This window comes from Oncorhynchus nerka, linkage group LG20, assembly GCF_034236695.1.
Source record: "Oncorhynchus nerka isolate Pitt River linkage group LG20, Oner_Uvic_2.0, whole genome shotgun sequence".
NCBI lineage: Eukaryota > Metazoa > Chordata > Actinopteri > Salmoniformes > Salmonidae > Oncorhynchus > Oncorhynchus nerka.
Window position 1 is genome coordinate 76,430,375 of NC_088415.1, and position 21,350 is coordinate 76,451,724.

Here is a 21,350-nt window from a genome sequence, read left to right on the forward strand (position 1 = left end):
TCATTTGAGTCAATTGGAGGTGTACCTGTGGATGTATTTCAAGGCCTACCTTCAAACTCACTGCCTTTCAAAAAAAGTCAGCCAAGACCTCAGAAAAAAATTGTAGACCTCCACAAGTCTGGTTCATCTTCGGGAGCAATTTCCAAACGCCTGAAGGTACCACGTTCATCTGTATAAACAATAGTATGCAAGTATAAACACCATGGGGCCACGCAGCCTCGTTCTGTCTCCTAGAGATGAACGTACTTTGGTGTGAAAATCAATTCCCAGAACAACAGCAAAGGACCTTGTGAAGATGCTGGAGGAAACAGGTACAAAAGTATCTATATCCACAGTAAAACGAGTCCTATATTGACATAACCTGAAAGGCTGCTCAGCAAGGAAGAAGCCACTGCTCCAGAACCGCCATAAAAAAGTCAAACTACGGTTTGCAACTGCACATGGGAACAAAGATTGTACTTTTTGGAGAAATATCCTCTGGTCTGATGAAACAATAATAACTGTTAGGCCGAACTACAAAAATCTCTGAAACTGGAAACGCTTATCTTCCTCACTAGCTTTAAGCACCAGCTGTCAGAGCAGCTCACAGATTACTGCACCTGTACATAGCCCATCTATAATTTAGCCCAAACAACTACCTCTCCCCCTACTGTATTTATTTATTTAGCTCCTTTGCACCCCATTATTTCTATCTCTACTTTGCACATTCTTCCACTGCAAATCTACCATTCCAGTGTTTTACTTGCTATATTGTATTTACTTTGCCACCATGGACTTTTTTTGCCTTTACCTCCCTTATCTCATCTCATTTGCTCACATTGTATATAGACGTATTTTTCTACTGTATTATTGACTGTATGTTTGTTTTACTCCATGTGTAACTCTGTGTTGTTGCATATGTCGAACTGCTTTGCTTTATCTTGGCCAGGTTTCAATTGTGAATGAGAACTTGTTCTCAACTTGCCTACCTGGTTAAATAAAGGTGAAATAAAATAAAAATAAAAATGACAGCATCATTTTGTGGGTGTGCGTGCATTGCTGCAGGAGGGACTGGTGCAATTCACAAAATAGATGGCAACATGAGGGAGGAAGGAAAATGATGTGGATATATTGAAGCAACATCTCAAGACATCAGTCAGGTAGTTAAGGCTTGGTCGCAAATAGGTCTTCCAAATGGACAATGACCCCAAGCATACTTCCAAAGTTGTGGCAAAATGGCTTAAGGACAACAAAGTCAAGGTATTGGAGTGGCCTTCACAAAGCCCTAACCTCAGTCCTATAGAAAATGTGTGGGCAGAACTGAAAAAGCGTGTGCGAGCAAGGGGGCCTACAAACCTGACTCAGTTACACCAGCTCTGTCAGGAGGAATGGGCCAAAATTCACCCAACTTATTGTGGGAAGCTTGTGGAAGGCGACCCGAAACGTTTGACCCAAGATAAACAATTTCAAGGCAATGCTACCAAATACTAATTGAGTGTATGTAATCTTCTGACCCACTGGGAATGTGTTAAAAGAATTAAAATCTGAAATAATTCATTCTCTCTACTATTATTCTGACATTTCACATTCTTGAAATAAAGTGGTGATCCTAACTGACCTAAGACAGGGAAGACAGGGAAGAAGTGATGAGGAGATGTGATACCCTTCGTTGGCGACAGACGAAAGGAGATTATGGAGGACAGCGACGACGACAGGGTTCGCGGCTACAGAAAGCCCAAGGACAACCCCAAGTTTTTTGGGGGGAAGGCACATGGAGCTGGCGGCTGAGCAGAGGGAAGAGCCAGAGACTGTTAGGGAGGCAATGGCGAAGTTGGGAGAGAGTGAGATGAGAGAGATGTTGTGCAAGTGTGTTCTGCTCAACATCCGACCAGTGGCCTCAAGTGCACCTCTCCAGTCCGGTACGTCCTGTGCCTGCTCCTCGCACTCTCCCTGAAGTGTGTGTCCCCAGTCCAGTACGTCCTGTGCCTGCTCCTCGCACTCTCCCTCAAGTGTGTGTCCCCAGTCCAGTACGTCCTGTGCCTGCTCCTCGCACTCTCCCTCAAGTGCACCTCTCCAGTCCAGTACGTCCTGTGCCTGCTCCTTGCACTCTCCCTCAAGTGCACCTCTCCAGTCCAGTACGTCCTGTGCCTGCTCCTCGCACTCTCCCTCAAGTGCACCTCTCCAGTCCAGTACGTCCTGTGCCTGCTCCTCGCACTCTCCCTCAAGTGTGTGTCCCCAGTCCAGTACGTCCTGTGCCTGCTCCTTGCACTTTCCCTCAAGTGCACCTCTCCAGTCCAGTACGTCCTGTGCCTGCTCCTCGCACTCTCCCTCAAGTGCACCTCTCCAGTCCAGTACGTCCTGTGCCTGCTCCTCGCACTCTCCCTGAAGTGTGTGTCCCCAGTCCAGTACGTCCTGTGCCTGCTCCTCGCACTCTCCCTCAAGTGTGTGTCCCCAGTCCAGTACGTCCTGTGCCTGCTCCTCGCACTCTCCCTCAAGTGCACCTCTCCAGTCCAGTACGTCCTGTGCCTGCTCCTCGCACTCTCCCTCAAGTGCACCTCTCCAGTCCAGTACGTCCTGTGCCTGCTCCTTGCACTCTCCCTCAAGTGCACCTCTCCAGTCCAGTACGTCCTGTGCCTGCTCCTCGCACTCTCCCTCAAGTGCACCTCTCCAGTCCAGTACGTCCTGTGCCTGCTCCTCGCACTCTCCCTCAAGTGTGTGTCCCCAGTCCAGTACGTCCTGTGCCTGCTCCTTGCACTTTCCCTCAAGTGCACCTCTCCAGTCCAGTACGTCCTGTGCCTGCTCCTCGCACTCTCCCTCAAGTGCACCTCTCCAGTCCAGTACGTCCTGTGCCTGCTCCTCGCACTCTCCCTGAAGTGTGTGTCCCCAGTCCAGTACGTCCTGTGCCTGCTCCTCGCACTCTCCCTCAAGTGTGTGTCCCCAGTCCAGTACGTCCTGTGCCTGCTCCTCGCACTCTCCCTCAAGTGCACCTCTCCAGTCCAGTACGTCCTGTGCCTGCTCCTCGCACTCTCCCTCAAGTGCACCTCTCCAGTCCAGTACGTCCTGTGCCTGCTCCTCGCACTCTCCCTCAAGTGCACCTCTCCAGTCCAGTACGTCCTGTGCCTGCTCCTCGCACTCTCCCTCAAGTGGTGTCCCCAGTCCAGTACGTCCTGTGCCTGCTCCTCGCACTCTCCCTGAAGTGTGTGTCCCCAGTCCAGTACGTCCTGTGCCTGCTCCTCGCACTCTCCCTCAAGTGTGTGTCCCCAGTCCAGTACGTCCTGTGCCTGCTCCTCGCACTCTCCCTGAAGTGTGTGTCCCCAGTCCAGTACGTCCTGTGCCTGCTCCTCGCACTCTCCCTCAAGTGCACCTCTCCAGTCCAGTACGTCCTGTGCCTGCTCCTCGCACTCTCCCTCAAGTGCACCTCTCCAGTCCAGTACGTCCTGTGCCTGCTCCTCGCACTCTCCCTCAAGTGTGTGTCCCCAGTCCAGTACGTCCTGTGCCTGCTCCTCGCACTCTCCCTGAAGTGTGTCCCCAGTCCAGTACGTCCTGTGCCTGCTCCTCGCACTCTCCCTCAAGTGTGTGTCCCCAGTCCAGTACGTCCTGTGCCTGCTCCTCGCACTCTCCCTCAAGTGCACCTCTCCAGTCCAGTACGTCCTGTGCCTGCTCCTCGCACTCTCCCTCAAGTGCACCTCTCCAGTCCAGTACGTCCTGTGCCTGCTCCTCGCACTCTCCCTCAAGTGCACCTCTCCAGTCCAGTACGTCCTGTGCCTGCTCCTCGCACTCTCCCTCAAGTGTGTGTCCCCAGTCCAGTACGTCCTGTGCCTGCTCCTCGCACTCTCCCTGAAGTGTGTGTCCCCAGTCCAGTACGTCCTGTGCCTGCTCCTCGCACTCTCCCTGAAGTGTGTGTCCCCAGTCCAGTACGTCCTGTGCCTGCTCCTCGCACTCTCCCTCAAGTGTGTCCCCAGTCCAGTACGTCCTGTGCCTGCTCCTCGCACTCTCCCTCAAGTGCACCTCTCCAGTCCAGTACGTCCTGTGCCTGCTCCTCGCACTCTCCCTCAAGTGCACCTCTCCAGTCCAGTACGTCCTGTGCCTGCTCCTCGCACTCTCCCTCAAGTGCACCTCTCCAGTCCAGTACGTCCTGTGCCTGCTCCTCGCACTCTCCCTCAAGTGCACCTCTCCAGTCCAGTACGTCCTGTGCCTGCTCCTCGCACTCTCCCTCAAGTGTGTGTCCCCAGTCCAGTACGTCCTGTGCCTGCTCCTCGCACTCTCCCTGAAGTGTGTGTCCCCAGTCCAGTACGTCCTGTGCCTGCTCCTCGCACTCTCCCTCAAGTGTGTGTCCCCAGTCCAGTACGTCCTGTGCCTGCTCCTCGCACTCTCCCTCAAGTGCACCTCTCCAGTCCAGTACGTCCTGTGCCTGCTCCTCGCACTCTCCCTCAAGTGCACCTCTCCAGTCCAGTACGTCCTGTGCCTGCTCCTCGCACTCTCCCTCAAGTGCACCTCTCCAGTCCAGTACGTCCTGTGCCTGCTCCTCGCACTCTCCCTCAAGTGTGTGTCCCCAGTCCAGTACGTCCTGTGCCTGCTCCTCGCACTCTCCCTGAAGTGTGTGTCCCCAGTCCAGTACGTCCTGTGCCTGCTCCTCGCACTCTCCCTGAAGTGTGTGTCCCCAGTCCAGTACGTCCTGTGCCTGCTCCTCGCACTCTCCCTCAAGTGTGTGTCCCCAGTCCAGTACGTCCTGTGCCTGCTCCTCGCACTCTCCCTGAAGTGTGTGTCCCCAGTCCAGTACGTCCTGTGCCTGCTCCTCGCACTCTCCCTGAAGTGTGTGTCCCCAGTCCAGTACGTCCTGTGCCTGCTCCTCGCACTCTCCCTGAAGTGTGTGTCCCCAGTCCAGTACGTCCTGTGCCTGCTCCTCGCACTCTCCCTCAAGTGTGTGTCCCCAGTCCAGTACGTCCTGTGCCTGCTCCTCGCACTCTCCCTCAAGTGTGTGTCCCCAGTCCAGTACGTCCTGTGCCTGCTCCTCGCACTCTCCCTCAAGTGCACCTCTCCAGTCCAGTACGTCCTGTGCCTGCTCCTCGCACTCTCCCTGAGGTGCGTGTCACCAGTCCGGTGCCACCTGTGCTGGCCCCACGCATCAGGCCTCCAGTGTGCCTCCCCAGTCCATTTCTTTATGTACGGGTGGTCCCGTGTTATAGTATACTAGTGTCACAGTTTGGAAGAAGTGAAATTTGATGGGAAAAAACGGGAGAAAGCTTCCTCAGCAGTAAGAAAGCACAACTTAAACTATGCTTTCTTACAAATAAACAATGCTCTGCAACAGGGTCAACAACAGGGTCACTAAAGCTTCATGTTTGTTCACTGATCACAAAAACAAGCCAACAGTGGTTTCACTAAACTACATTGTCTCTTAGGAGGCGTTTACTATACTTTTCACCAAACAACATTCAGTTTGTGTAGTTTAAACACAAGTATATGCCCCAAAAAGAGTGTTGGAGAGTAAAGTTTCACACACTGTTTATCTCTAGAATGTGATCTTTATCTGAGGTACGAGTGTTGAATCGACACTTAGCAACAGCTCTTATCAGTAGGTAGAACCTTCCAAACATGTTTAAGTGTTTATCATATTGAATCATTGTTTAACCATCCATATCACAGCAAATACAACTTCTAAGAAAGGATTTGCCCTGCAACACCTCAACATCTTTGAACAAAGTAGTTTCTCATATAATTAAGTAGTTTTACTTTGCCTACTCACAGGAAGGTTCACAGGTCTGTCTGCCTGTGAGCTTGCTTCATTGCGCTCCAAGTACAGTCGGCATGTCCTGTGTGGGAGGTTCTAGATAATAAGAGGTGCCCGAAATTCACTGTCCACTCTGCTGAGGGGAAAAATATTTAGCCTTTGACTGAGCCACTGCGGACATATTGTAACGTGTTCGGGCAAGCTGGACTCCTTCCCCTAGTTATCATTTTCACAGACCGTTTTTCCTCGACGTTTTGCAATTTTGTACGAGGCAATTATTATTTACGGATAGGCAACGTCACTGATACTTGGGGTATTTTCTTCCGTGAAAAGAGTAGTCTACAGAGTAGGGACCCCTCCGCGAGTTGTTTTTTTTTATCTAGAAAAAGCGCACGGGATATTTTGCCTCAAATGAGGTTCTGAAATTATTAAAAAATATATATATATTTTAGAAAACACGAGTCAAGGTAAGATGATGTACGTTATTTTCTAAAATGATTATCCAGCATATCTGGTAGGTCTATGAAGGCTATGTCAAAAATGTACGAAAAATGTATGAATATCCAAGAGATTCTACAAAGGGGATGGGGAATGGGCTGGGTAACTTTGGGTGGGGATAGCGGCAGTCGGACAGGGCTAAGCGAAACCGATTCACTTAGGAAATTCACTCCTATTAAATAGGCCTACATTGACGTTTCTGTGTTTATCTTTACCAACTTTACGTTCCTATATTGTCCAGCCGTAGGCCCATATTAATGGCAATTTGACGCATTTTGGTTGGTATACTTTGTATTTGTTTGTCCCCCATTTTATTCCACTGTCTGTCGGCTACTTTCTATAACAGCGTAGGCCTTCCTCCCTACCATAAATGAAGTTTTCTTTGACATGTTTCAGAGACTGAAAGTTAGTTAGGTTAGTCTATTCTTAAATCTAGGCCCTATTCCATGATGTAATTTTGTGATTTTGAAGGGGATATATTGTATCAATAATAGTTACAGCCTATATTAGGCTCCCGAGTGGCCATACTTCGAGTGTGTCTCCCCGAGGTAGCCTAAAATGTACCATGTCAATCAATATGTGCTAGATTATGTACAGTATACATAGATTTCTAATGTAATCGCACAGATGCTTAAATGGCAGATTGTTTCATTGAGCTAGACTTTTGCATGGGAGTGTCTCACAGCACTCATTGATATATATATAAGGTTAAATAATAAAAAATGTATATATATATATATATATAATACATTTTTTATTATTTTTTAAATATATATATATATATATACATTTTTTATTATTTAACCTTATATATATATCAATGAGTGCTGTCTATTATTATTTTTATTTATTTATTATTTAACCTTATATATATAAATAAAGGTTAAATAATAAATAATAAAACATGTATTATATATATATATATAATACATTTTTTATTATTTAACCTTTATTTAACTAGGCAAGTCAGCTGCAACAAATTCTTATTTACAATGACGGCCAACCCTGGCCAAACCCACAACGGCCCGTTGTGATAGAACCTTGAATCGAACCAGAGTCTGTAGTGACGCCTCTACAGACGTTTTCAGACCTTTTGCTATGAGACTCAAAATTGAGCTCAGGTGCATCCTGTTTCCATTGATCATCCTTGAGATGTTTCTACAACTTGATTGGTAAATTAAATTGATTGGACATGATTTTGAAAGGCACACACCTGTCTATATAAGGTCCCACAGTTGAGTGTCCATGTCAGAGTAAAAACCAAGCCATGAGGTCGAAGGAATTGTCCGTAGAGTTCGGTGACAGGATTGTGTCGAGACACAGATCTGGGGAAGGGTACGAACAGTTTTTTTGCAGCATTGAAGGACCCCAAGAGCACTCTGACCTCCATCATTCTTAAATAGAAGAAGTTTGGAATCACCAAGACTCTCCCTAGAGCTGGCTGCCCAGCCAAATGGAGCAATCGGGGGAGAAGGGCCTTGGTCAGGGAGGTGACCAAGAACCAGATGGTCTCTGACAGAGCTCCAGTGTTCTTCTGTGGAGATGGGAGAACCTTCCAGAAGGACAACCATCTCTGCAGCACTCCACCAATCAGGCCTTTATGGTAGAGTGGCCAGACAGAAGCTACTCCTCAGTAAAAGACACATGACAGCCCGCTTGGTGTTTGCCAAAAGGCACCTAAAGGACTCTCGGACCATGAGATGATGAAACCAAGATTGAACAAGCTTGTAGAGTCATACAAAAGAAGACTCAAGACTGTAATCGCTGCCAAAGGTGCTTCAACAAACTATTAAAGGGTCTGAATACTTATGTAAATGTGATATTTCAGTTTTTAATTGTTTATAAATGTCCAAAAATGTATAAAAAACTGTTTTTGCTTGGTCGTTATGGAGTGTTGTGTGTAGATTGATGAGGGGAAAAAACAATTAAATCCATTTTAGAATAAGGCTGAAACGTAACAAAATGTGGACAAAGTGAATGGTCTGCATACTTTATGAATGCACTGTAGATTGCAAAATAGTTGGGAAGAGATTTTCGATGCATCGATTGTATGGCGTTCCGCACCGACCGAAAGCGAGGCGCAGAATGATTTGTTGAGCTGCTGTGTAAGAAAGCACTGCCACCAATCCTGATAGCAAGCGTGGCACAGACAGCACACAGCTAATGTTATTCATTGTGATCTAAAAGCCGCAACGTATCCTAAGTCAGCACTCCTACGCTGAGACGCTTGACAGATACGCCCCTCCCCCCACCTAGTCCGGTGCGTGTCCCCAGTCCGGTACGTCCTGTGCCTGCTCTTCGCACTCTCCCTCAAGTGCGCCTTCCCAGTCCAGAGCTTCCTGCGACGATCCCCAGTCCAGAGCTTCAGGCGACGATCCCCAGTCCAGAGCTTCAGGCGACGGTCCCCACTCCAGAGCTTCAGGCGACGGTCCCCAGTCCAGAGCTTCAGGCAACGATCCCCAGTCCAGAGCTTCAGGCGACGGTCCCCACTCCAGAGCTTCAGGCGACGGTCCCCAGTCCAGAGCTTCAGGCGACGATCCCCAGTCCAGAGCTTCAAGCGACGATCCCCACTCCAGAGCTTCAGGCGACGATCCCCAGTCCAGAGCTTCAGGCGACGGTCCCCAGTCCAGAGCTTCAGGCGACGGTCCCCAGTCCAGAGCTTCAGGCGACGGTCCCCAGTCCAGAGCTTCAGGCGACGGTCCCCACTCCAGAGCTTCAGGCGACGATCCCCACTCCAGAGCTTCAGGCGACGGTCCCCAGTCCAGAGCTTCAGGCGACGGTCCCCACTCCAGAGCTTCAGGCGACGGTCCAACCGCATACAAGGCGCAGAATGATTTGTTGAGCTGCTGTGTTAGAAAGCACTGCCACCAATCCTGATAGCAAGTGTGGCACAGACAGCACACAGCTATGTTTTTGTTTTAAGGACAAAAGTGGCCTTGTTAAAAGGCCTTAGTCAGAGTAGGTGGGGTAAAATGACTGTCTTTGATTAGGAGATCCTGTCTGGTAGATAGAACTAGAATGTTTAATAACATAGTATTTACATTGTCTTAAGGACAGGAGTCAACAAGTGAACCCCCTCTTGTATTTGATTTTACACACACACACACACACACACACACACACACACACACACACACACACACACACACACACACACACACACACACACACACACAGTGACTTCAGAGGCTTCTTAATAGCACACAGAGAACTAGTGGTGTTGTTGAGCTGACCCAATCAGTCACTTCCCCTAGTTACATTGTTATGACTTAACAGCGCCATTATCACTGGGCTGACCTAGGACAGTGTCCCAAATGGCCCCCTATTCCCTTTATAGCACACTACTTAAAAAGTAATGCACTAGGGCTCTGGTCAAAAGTAGCACACTATAAGGGAGAAGGGTACCATTTGGGACACTAGACTAGGAGTGTCCGGATAATATCATACTGTAGTCATGGGGTCATAGACCTATTACTATATGAAGCATCCCAGAGTAGGAGTGCTGATCTAGGATCAGGTCCTCCCCTGCCATGTAATGTTATTCATTGTGATCTAAAAGCCGAAACGTATCCTATGTCAGCACTCCTACTCTGAGACACTTGACACATATGTCTCCCCCAGTTGTCCGACTGATTCAACAGATGGCTGACTATGCCCTTCAGATTTCCCAGTCACATATGAGTCACATTTCAAGCTAGACCCCCAGTCCTGGCAGTGTTGACTGAATTGAGTGGTCCTAGATTCTTCATGGGGGAAATTCTTATGAGTCATGGACACTGCGTTTCATGGGTTGAGGTCTGGATCTGGAACAAGGGCCTATTAAGTTGGAATGTATTGTCTCATTCTCTGAGTACGAGCTAGACCAGCCCCCACCCCCAACTCCATTTCTGAGAGCAGTTACACGTTTTGTGTTGAAAGGGTGCTTTTTGTATCAGGCGTCTCAGAGTAGGAGCGATGATCTAGGATCAGTTTAACCTTTTAGATCACAGTGAATGAGATTCCATGAACAGGGGGAGACCTGATCCTTGATCAGCACTGCATTACAGCTCATATCATCTTAAGAAGGCAGCTCTCATTCACATGACTGAGTAACTTACTGGCTAGTAGCTCGGGAGATGCCCCCTGTTAAACATACAAATGAACCGGATAAAGAAGAAAAAAACCTCAGTTTAGGTTGGGTTTCCTCAATATTCCCTTGTACTCACCGGTACAACTGAATGCTCTTCCTGATCCATCCACACAGTGCTGTTAAGAGAGCACAGTGTGCACAGCAGTTTAATTAAGGAAATGGCTTCATTCACTGCCCTGCTGCTAGGAGAGCTAATGGACAGAGGGAGAGGGGAGCGGGGAGGGGACTGTGACACAGGCAGTGGGGGTTGGGTGTTCGTTCACCTTACTTAGACTGCTAACTCAGCACAATTAAAGATGCAAACTTATTTTGCGTGGTTATCATTCATAGCAACCATTCCCGCATTGAAAGTGTTGAGATAATCTATAGACTCAAAAGCACGTACACATTTATTTAACAGGCTAATCTTCATAATGAATACCATCAAATGTACTCGTTTTGTACTCCTCCCTATTTGTATGCACCGTGCAGTCCAAGGTGGTCCATGGACGAGAACATTTTCATGTGGTTAACCGGCGTCGTAGAAGTCACAGCGAGGTGAGTGAGGCCGTGAGAAAATCCATGCAGGTGTGCTCTCTGTTAATTACAGTCAGGTTCAAGTGGCTACATCACCAGATCAAAGTGTTAGATAGTTTAGCTACCACTTAAGATGGAACATCCCATAGACACAACCAACTGACTTAGGGAATAGGTGTTAGGTCTTGTACTTTCTCCCCCTCTCTAAACTGGTTTGTGTTATTCATTTTTTTTTTATGAAGTAATGTTTGTTTTTTAAACAGAGTTGTTGATCTTTGCTTGCTTTTTGACTGCGAAAATGATGTTGACTCAGAAAATGTTGGTGACCACTGGCTTAGAGGATTACCTCTAGTGTCCTCTCTGGGCTCTGTTTTAGACCATAGAAATCCATTTTTCTGGTCAGTGATAGACTGGGGTAATATAATGTAGAATTTATTTTTAGTAGGGTTTTCATTGCAGTGAGCTGTGGTTGTCTTACCTACCTTAGTTGAATACACTGACTGTAAGTCACTGTGGATAAGAGTGTCTGCTGAATGACCAGAATGTTATTGTGAAGTCCTTCAGTCTTCAGTTGTCTCGATCTTGGAAATGAGCAGACCAAGGTGCAGCGTGAGTATAAAACCAAAATAACGAAACTTACAAAGACCGTGAGGACGTAGTGCCCAAACACACTAACAAACAATCAATATCCCACAAAACACAGGTGGGGAAATAGCTACCTAAATATGATATGATCCCCAATCTTAGGCATCGATAAACAGCTGCCTCTAATTGGGAACCACATTAGCACCAACATAGAAATAGATATACTAGATCACCCCCAAAGGTGCGGACTCTGGCCGCAAAACCTGTAACCAAATGGGGAGGGTGGGGGGGGTGATTAGTGTCGGTGGCGGCTCCGGTGCAGGTCGTAGCCCCCGCCCAGACCCCGGATCCAGCCATGGCGCCGGGCTGAACGCCGTGCCTGGACTGGGCACCGGTGCAGAGGAGGGCTCCGGCCTTGGAGCGGAACTGGACGCCATGCCTGGACTGGACACCGGCGCAGAAGAAAGCTCCGGCCATGAAGCTGGACTGGATGCCGTGTCTGGACTGGTCATCGGTGCAGAGGAAAGCTCCTGCCCTGGAGCTGGACTAGACGTCGTGCCTGGACTGGGCACCGGCGCAGAGGAAGGCTCCGGCCTTGGAGCTGGACTGTACACCGTGCCTGGACTGGGCACCGGCGCAGAGGAAGGCTCCGGCCTTGGAGCTGGACTGGGCACCGGCGCAGAGGAAGGCTTCAGCCTTGGGGCTGGACTGGGCACCGGCGCAGAGGAAGGCTTCAGCCTTGGAGCTGGACTGGGCACCGGCGCAGAGGAAGGCTTCAGCCTTGGAGCTGGACTGGGCACTGGCGCAGAGGAAGGCTTCAGCCTTGGAGCTGGACTGGGCACCGGCGCAGAGGAAGGCTTCAGCCTTGGAGCTGGACTGGGCATCGGCGCAGAGGAAGGCTTCAGACTTGGAGCTGGACTGGGCACCGGCGCAGAGGAAGGTTTCAGCCTTGGAGCTGGACTGGACACTTTGCCTGGAAGCTCCGAAAGGTTCCGGACCGTGGACCGTTGCAGGAGGTTCCGGACCGTGGACCGTCGCAGGAGGTTCCGGACCGTGGACCGTCGCAGGAGGTTCCGGACCGTGGACCGTCGCAGAAGGTTCTGGACAGTGGACCGTCTTAGGAGTTTCCGGACCGGGGACCGCCGCAAGAGGCTCCGGACCGCGGACCGTCGCCGGAAGCTCCGGACTGTGAACCCGTCGCCCGAAGCTCCGGACTGTGAACCCGTCGCCCGAAGCTCTGGACTGTGAATGCGCACTGGAGGCCTATTGCGTGGAGCCGGTACAGGTGGCACCGCACTGGAGATACGTACTTCAGGGCGAGTGCGGGAAGCTAGCACCGGACGTACCGGACTGGGAAGGCGCACTGGAGGCCTAGTGTGTGGAGCCTGCACAGGTGGCACTGGACTGGTGGCACACACTTCAGGGAGAGTGCGAGGAGCAGGCACAGGACGTACCGGACTGGGGACACGAACCACAGACCTTTAATGACTGGCAGAACGGGTGTTGTATGTGGAGGATGAGGGCTGCAATAGATATCTCAGATAGGGGGGAGTAAGGCCTAAGAGAGTTTTATAAATATGCATCAACCAGTGGGCGGGAGCATTGGTGGCAAATCTGATGGCCGAATGGTAAAGGACATATAGGCGCTCGAGAGCACCCTTACCTGCCGATCTATAAACGATGTCTCCGTGATCTAGCATGGGTAGGATGGCCATCTGAATCAGGGTTAGTTTGGCAGCTGAGGTGAAAGAGGAGCGATTATGATAGAGGAAACCAAGTTTAGATTTAACTTTAGCCTGCAGCTTTGATATGTGCTGAGAGTAGGACAGTGTACCATCTAGCCATATTCCCAAGTACTTGTATGAGGTGACTACCTCAAGCTCTAAACCCTCAGAGGTAGTAATCACTCCTGTGGGGAGAGGCTACCCTCTCAATCCACATCAAGATGGTTTAAACTATAAACACATTGACAGAATATTGCTCAATTGGCGGAATTGTCTCTTATTGCTAAATTCTGCATACCAGTTCTAGCATGCTCTCCAGTGTGGATTAGTTTAGGCTACATGAGAAGGATGGGTCTATATGTGGTGCTATCTGCTGTTATCAGTGCAGAGGTTAACGTGCATGTTTTAGTTTTCTGGGCTCTGTTTCACCAGAGATATCCCCTCTCTCCAACGGTCGATCTGAGCCTCATGGGGAGTAGACCTAGACTGCTCTAGGGTTGCGTCCCAAATGGCACCCTATTTCCTACATAATGCACTACTTTTGACATTGGCCCTGGTCAAAAGTATTGCACTATATAGGGAATAGGGTGCCATTTGGGACACGACCTAGATCAGTCAACCCCCTACATTTTTGGTGCTCTATACAAGATGATACCCTGAGCTGCAAACAAAGATACTGTTCAGGAAGTTTGGGAGGAGTCTAGATTATTAGAGGGACTGGCATTGCTGCCTTTGGGTTGGATCATGTTTAACTGTCAATTTCATTAGTGCACATCAAACTATAGCAAAACTTTTTGCATAGGAAAAAGAAGTTCAGGTAGATCCCTTTTTCAGTCCATTTTCTTCTGTTTGGTGTCTACTAGTGACTATGACCCTGATGTCTCCCTTTTGGATTTCGTATTTTATCAAAGCAGCAGCTACTCTTCCTAGGGTCCGCATAAAACATGACATAATAGCTAGATAACATTTAAAGGGAAATGGAAACGCTAGACTTTAGATCACTAGCTAACTCTAACTGTAAATCGCCATATTGGCATTGTTATATCACTGTCTGAATCCCAAAAATGTCTGAGAGACCTGAACTCTGCATGCATTATTGAGCTACATTTGCTGGTGTCAAACCATATATGAAAACATGATGCATATTTTGAAAGCTGAGAAACAGCCCTTTCAATTAAATGGTTATCAGTCAAACACCTATGGAAATGTGTATTTTATGCAAAAAAATCAACAAAGAAAATTCTAAACAACTGCCATTTACTCAACTTCCTAATGAAGATTAGAGAATAAACTAAGAGCATATTGAGTTTTCCTTATTTAGTAAGGATGGAAAATAGTCATATCTTTTACTGTGAATGAGTTATAGCTGTTTTAATTAATTCTATGGAATGTTCCGTTATCAGACGCATATCTGCATCAAAACATATTACAAATGGCATTTAGTCTCACATATGATAAGGAAAGAGATCCACAAATAATATAATATGAATAAGTCAATAACTTTATTGATAGCACCCCATAGACCCAAATTTAACCAGGCAAGTAAGTTAAGAACAATTCTTATTTACAATGACGGCCTACCTTAATCTTGTGATTCATAGACGCTACTGATGATTTAGGCTAGGTCTAGATGGCCAACATCCCTCTCTCTCTTTTACACTTTTTTATTTCACATCTTGGATGGGACTGCTGAAACCACTTGTGACCGAGTGAAGATTTGAAGTCCGCTTGCTCTATCTCTCTCTCTCTCTCTCTCTCTCTGATGGTTATCACTGAAGCTCTTTGGGGGGCTTTGAATTAGATGACCTGGCCAGTACTAACAGGACGTGGTTATTTTTCTATAGGCTACACAACACGACTGCATTCATGGTTGTGTACAAAATCAAATAGCTGTAGAGTCTGTGGTCTAAACTAGAGATAAAGCTCCTGCCCAACCTCATCATTTTTCCAAGGTTAACAAACATCACATTTCAGGGTGTACTTTTGACATATTTCAGTGATATGTTTGGATGACAGACATACTTGTCGTGTTAGTGAGGAACAGGAACAAAGCCTTTCCTAACCCTCAGTCAGACATACTGTAGGTCGTGTCAAGAAGAGAAATGGTTCATGCTCTCTGACTGCTCTCTAATCAAGTTGTTGCCGGCACTGTTTGTCTCTCTGGTATGCTGTGTGTCTTCTACCGGGCTGAGAGAAGACCGGGAGGGAGGAAGGGGAGGAAGAAGAAGAGGAAGAGAGAGAAAGGCTGACTTCATCATTTAAATGGGAGGAGGACTGGGCAGGCCATCAGAGGAAATGTGTCACTGGTGGGAGAGCTGGAGTGGGTAGGAGGAGGAGGACTGGGCAGGCCATCAGAGGAAATGTGTCACTGGTGGGAGAGTTGGAGTAGGTAGGAGGAGGACTGGGCAGGGCAGGGCATCAGAGGACATGTGTCACTGGTGGGAGAGCGGAGGAGGAGGACTTGGGGAGGCGTGTAGCTGCCTGACCAAATATGGGAGTAGCAGATCCGCACCTCTCCATTCTCTGTTCTGTGTTAGGAAGCAGTGGACTTGTCAAGGACTGCTTCCCAAATGGCACCCTATTCCCTACATATTGCACTGCTTTTGACCAGGGCCCATGGGGGACTTTATATGGGATATTGATGCCATTTGGGACAAAGCCTAGGTCTGTTCTGCAAAGACATAGTCCAATAGGAATGTTAGTCATAATCAAGCCTGTTTCCTAGGTGTTTTCAAATGCAGACCTCTTATGACGACAATGATTAGAAGTATTCCGTTGATGACTTTTTCTTCTCCTATCTTTTGTTCAGTGCCAATGGGGGAGTCGTTGGTGGAGTGCTGCATTAGTGGCCAGGCCTATTTGTGTTATATGTGATCAAGTGGCACGAACTTGACAATGTCTTTAAAGTGCTTCTGAAAACGCAATGACTTTGTTATGACCCTGGGGTGTGGAGCTCCTTATCTAAAGATTACCTGACTAGATATTCACGTCCCTGCCACTCTCCGACTACCTTTGGCTTGCTTATACAGCAGTCTATCCATGCAATAAACTAACAGTCTTTGTTCATGTTGTACTGAATGCATTACACACTTCTCAAAACTCCTCATGATATAACCGAGTATAATCTCTTGGTCTCCCGAGACTGATATTCTCACGGTACAACGCGTCCTCACACTTAAAAGCATGTGACTTTTTTTTACCATGTTTGTTAATCAAGCAGGCTGTAGGCCAGTGAAACAAAGAAACGTGTCCTTGCAGTCCCTGCAAAGCTATCTGTGTGAGAGAAGCGGCTGGAACGATCCTAAGTGGTTGTTTTCATGCTGTTTGAAGACAGGTATACCATATGAGATTTGCTTCACTAAATTCATGTCCAGTAGTGTGAATCAACCACTCTGTTTTGTCTCCTTTCAGATGGATCTGAGGCTACTTTCAATAGCAACATTATTAGGAATCTTATGTTCCTGCAGTGCACAGCAAGGTAAGGTTATTTGACTTACACACACACACATTGTTTTAGGGCTACATTTGACATTTTTGTTATACACCTAAAACATGAGTCTACTTTGTGCATCAAAAAGCAATGAATAGAAGACATTCTTCAGACTACGATAGTGTGGTAGAGGAGGTTGGACTAATGGGATGATGTCATGTATTGAGCTGCCTACAGCTACCAGCTGCCTGGCCTCAGCAACATGACTCGCAATTGAACAGATTGGAAGAAATTAAAAACCATGTTGAGCCAGGAAGAGAGGAAAAATGTAGTTACAAATCTGCGTCCCAAATGGCACCCTATTCACAATGAATTGCACTACTTTTTGACCATAGTAAAGCAAAGTAGTGCACTATGTAGGGAATAGAGTGCCATTTGCAATGCACATTTTCTGAATGCTGCCTCTTGGCAAATAGTTGTGGCTGTATTCAAAAAGATGTATTGTTTCTTCCTTTCAGAGGGCAGTGATTGCATCAAGGCCAATGCACAATCATGTGGGGAATGCATCCAAGTGGCAGAGAAATGTGGATGGTGTACAGACACTGTAAGTTGTTTGAAAGCACATGCTTGCAGAGGCACAGTCTTGAGACTTATCTCACTGGAAGCAGCTAACACAAGTGTTTGTGTTAGGAGTTGAACAATGGCAGGGATATGATTTGAATACCAGTGTATGGGCACTTGCTGTGAAATAGTTGCCGCCAGCCCAGAGTATAGTCAATCAGAGCTGTCGTGAGTCACGGAACAGAACTCACCCTGACGCTTCCTGAGGTTTACCGGTGGTTGGCATCTAATATGTTGCATTACCGCTGCCAACTGAACTATACAGTACTCTTTGTGATACAAAATGGGAAAAGGGGAACCCCAAAAATGTATTATATACAGTACCAGTCAAACGTTTGGACACACCTACTCATTCAAGGGGTTTTCTTTATTTTTACTATTTTCTACATTGTAGAATAATAGTGAAGACATCAAAACAATGAAATAACACATGGAATCATGTAGTAACCAAAAAAATGTTGAACAAATCCAAATATATTTTATATTATTCAAAGTCGTCACCCTTTTGCCTTGACAACAGCTTTGCACAGTCTTGGCATTCTCTCAATCAGCTTCATGAGGAATGCTTTTCCAACAGTCTTGAAGGAGTTCCCACATATGCTGAGCACCAGTTGGCTGCTTTTTAATATATATATATATATATTATTACCCTACCAACTAACCCTATACTCATTAAAACCATCACCTTATTCCACTACTTTAACCCTATCTGATCCTACCCCAGGCCAACGGCCTGAGAGGACGGGTCACTACCACTCAACACAAGTCAAATCTCGTACCTCGGGCCGCCCAAGTGGCGCAGGGGTCTAGGGCACTGCATCGCCGTGCTTGAGGCGTCAATACAGTACTGGGTTTGATCCCAGGTTGTGTCACAGCCTGCCACGACCGGGAGACCCATGAGGCGGTGCAAAATTGTCCCAGCATCATCCATGTTATAGGCTGACCACACCGCTCACATCGCGTGCGCTAACGAGCATCTGCGTTGCCAAGGGCTAAAATAGAAGTCATTCCTATTTCTGATGCAGATCGCACTGCAAGTCCTGCCTCTCTCATCTCCTCATTGGTTTATAGAAGCAGGCACCCACGTGCTATCTCCTCATTGGTTATACCCACGTGGGTGATTGAAAGACTAACTGTTTTGCCGGTTGTCGTGGTAATACTATGAAAGTGTAGATGCCAATCACCATATAAGTTCAAAGATGAAAAAGCCTGGAAGGAGGAAAGATAACTAGAAACGATTCGGTTGACCGTTTTATGTGTGGATTAATTGTCGGAGTAGAGGACCTTGTGCATTTCAGGTAAAATAACAACTCAATGTTTATATCCCAGGACAAATTAGCTAGCAACAGCAAGCTAGCTAAATAAGACAAATTAGCTAGCAAGTGCAAGCTAAATAGCTATGAGCGAGGTTGGGACGGGATACCATCCGAGGCCTGACAGCATGGAGAGGGAGGATTGGTTGGAAGAACAGCATCTGTGACGGTCGGGTATTTCATCTGGTGAGAGGGGGAGAGGGTGAGGTCCATACATGTTTAATGCTTTATGTCCCCAAATTAATGTTGTCATTGGTTCAGAGTTTGTTTTGATATTTTAACCTGCGTGTTGTGATCGCGTTTGGTGTAGGGGGACAAAATAAATGTGTGCACGATGGCGCACGGTGGCGCACGCACCCAATGGGTTTGGGTTCCCTGTTAGGGGAGGGTTTGGCTGGCCGGGATGTTCTTGTCCCATCACGCTCTAGCGACCCTTTGTGGCGGTCCGGGCTCATGCACTCAGACTTCGGTCACCACTTGTACAGTGTTTCCTGGTGTGGCTGGCTTCTGGGTTAAGTGAGCAGTGTGTCAAGAAGCAGTGCGACTTGGCAGGGTAGTGTTCCGGAGGACGCATGCCTCTCGACCTTCGCCTCTCTCGGGTCCGTTCGGGAGTTGCAACGATGGGACAAGACTGTAACTACCAATTGGATATCACGAAAAAGGGTTAAAAAAGTAATCTCGTACCCGTAAATATTTCTCTGCAGCTGTCACCACAACATCTATGTTCTGTGACTTACCTTCCATTTCTGCAGTACAGTTGATAACCATTGCTATGAACACTAAGAAGCCAACCTTACTGAAACATACAAAGCGGACACCCCTTCAAATGATTTGATTCAGGTTTTTCAGCAACACCCGTTGCTAACATGTGTGTAAAATCGAGCACACAGCCATCCAATCTCCATAGACAAACATTGGCAGTAGAATGGCTGTAGAAGAGCTGTGTCTTTCAATGTGGCACCGTCATAGGATGCCACCTTTCCAACAAGTCAGTTCGTCAAATTTCTGCCCTGCTAAGGCTGCCCCGGTCAACTGTAAGGGCTGTTGCTGTGAAGTGGGAACGTCTAGGAGCAACAACGACTCAGCCGTGAAGTGGTAGGCCGCACAAGCTCACAGAATGGGGATTCTGAGTGCTGAAGCGCGTAGTACGTAAAAATCGCCTGTCCTCGGTTGCAACACTCACTACTTAGTTCCAAACTGCCTCTGGAAGCAACGTCAGCACAAGAACTGTTCGTCGGTAGCTTCATGAAATGGGTTTCCGTTGCCGAGCAGCCACACGCACACAAGCCTAAGATCACCATGTGCAATGCCAAGCGTCAGCTGTGGTGATGTAAAGCTCACCGCCATTGGACTCTGAAGCAGTGGAAATGCGTTGTCTGGAGTGATGAATCACACTTCACCATTGGCAGTCCGACTGATTAACCTGGATTTGGCACATGCCAGGAGAACGCTACATGCCCCGATTCATAGTACCAAATCTAAAGTTTGGTGGAGGAGGAATAATGTTCTGGGGCTGGCCCCTTAGTTCCAGTGAAGGGAAATCTTAACGCTCCAGCATACAATGACATTCTAGACGATTCTGTGCTTCCAAATTTGTGGCAACAGTTTGGGGAAGGCCCTTTCCTGTTTCAGCATGACAATGCCCCTGTGCACAAAACAAGGTCCATACAGAAACGGTTTGTTGAGATTGGTGTGGAATACTTTGACTTGCCTGCACAGAGCCCTGACCTCATCCCCATCTAACACCTTTGGGATGAATTGGAATGCAGACTGCAAGCCAGGGCCTAATCACCCATCATCAGTGTCCAACCTCACTAATGCACTTGTGGCTGAATGGAAGCAAGTCCCTGCAGCGATATTCCAACATCTAGTGGAAAGCCTTCCCAGAATAGTGGAGGCTGTTATAGCAGCGAAGGGTCGACCAACTCCATATTAATGCCTATGATTTTGGAATGAGATGTCCGACGAGTAGGTGTCCACATACTTTGGGTCATGTAGTGTATATCACTCATTGCCCTATACCTCTGTTCTGGTACATATGTACTATTCAGAGGGATCCTCTCAGAATCCTTTACCCTTCATCCTCCCTCCTCTACTTTCTTCACTGCCTCAGCATACCACACCTTCTGCACTACTCTGAGGCTGCAACCTCAACCTTCCTTTCTCGCACCGAACACCGCCGATCCCCAGCAACATGAGCACCCCTACAGTTGACCCGCAGCTTTTCTCACCGAAACTATACCACTCCTCTGTCCAATCTCTGCACATATTCCACATTTTGGATTCCCCCGACTACACACTGCTTCTACATGCCCATAAACGTGACACCTAGAACACCGCAGTGTAGTCGGCACAAAAGTTCTAACAGCATAACTCATATATCCTAACATTCCTTTGTCAGGTAAAGACTAAATCAAAGTTCAAAATAGCAGGCTGTCACCTGTTTCACCACGCTCTCCACTGGGTCTGAGTCACACCAAACGGCAGGCGTCACAAACACCAGGAATCTTCAACTTCAATTGTTCCACCTCTGCACTTAACGGTTTCCCAGAAATCCCTCCCTTTAATGGTGCCCTGTACCTTAGCGCAAAGCAAGATACAGGTCTTTCCCCAAGTTGCGTCGCACGGAGAGCCTGATCCCTCTGATCTGAAGAAACACAAACAAACGTGACAATTCACTTCGGGTTACCTTCACCCACTCGACAGCACCCACCATATTTTCCACCCAACTTGAAACCACTCATGGATCTGACTGAACTTCTGACCGAACTTGCTCCTTCTTCATACTGCAAAATCATCAGAAATGTCATATCACAATGAGTGC

General features: G+C 47.7%; 1 protein-coding gene across 1 annotated transcript in view; it reads left to right on the forward strand.

The window, feature by feature from the left end:
• The first annotated feature begins 5,828 nt into the window (after nt 1-5,828).
• LOC115103146 (integrin beta-1-like) overlaps nt 5,829-21,350 on the forward strand; it is a 30,293-nt gene continuing 14,771 nt past the window's right edge. The window contains exons 1-3 of the mRNA XM_029623855.2: nt 5,829-6,177; nt 16,574-16,640; nt 17,111-17,196. Of these exons, the coding sequence (XP_029479715.1) occupies nt 16,574-16,640; nt 17,111-17,196 (153 nt within the window). The 5' untranslated portion in view covers nt 5,829-6,177. The remainder of the gene's footprint in view (nt 6,178-16,573; nt 16,641-17,110; nt 17,197-21,350) is intronic.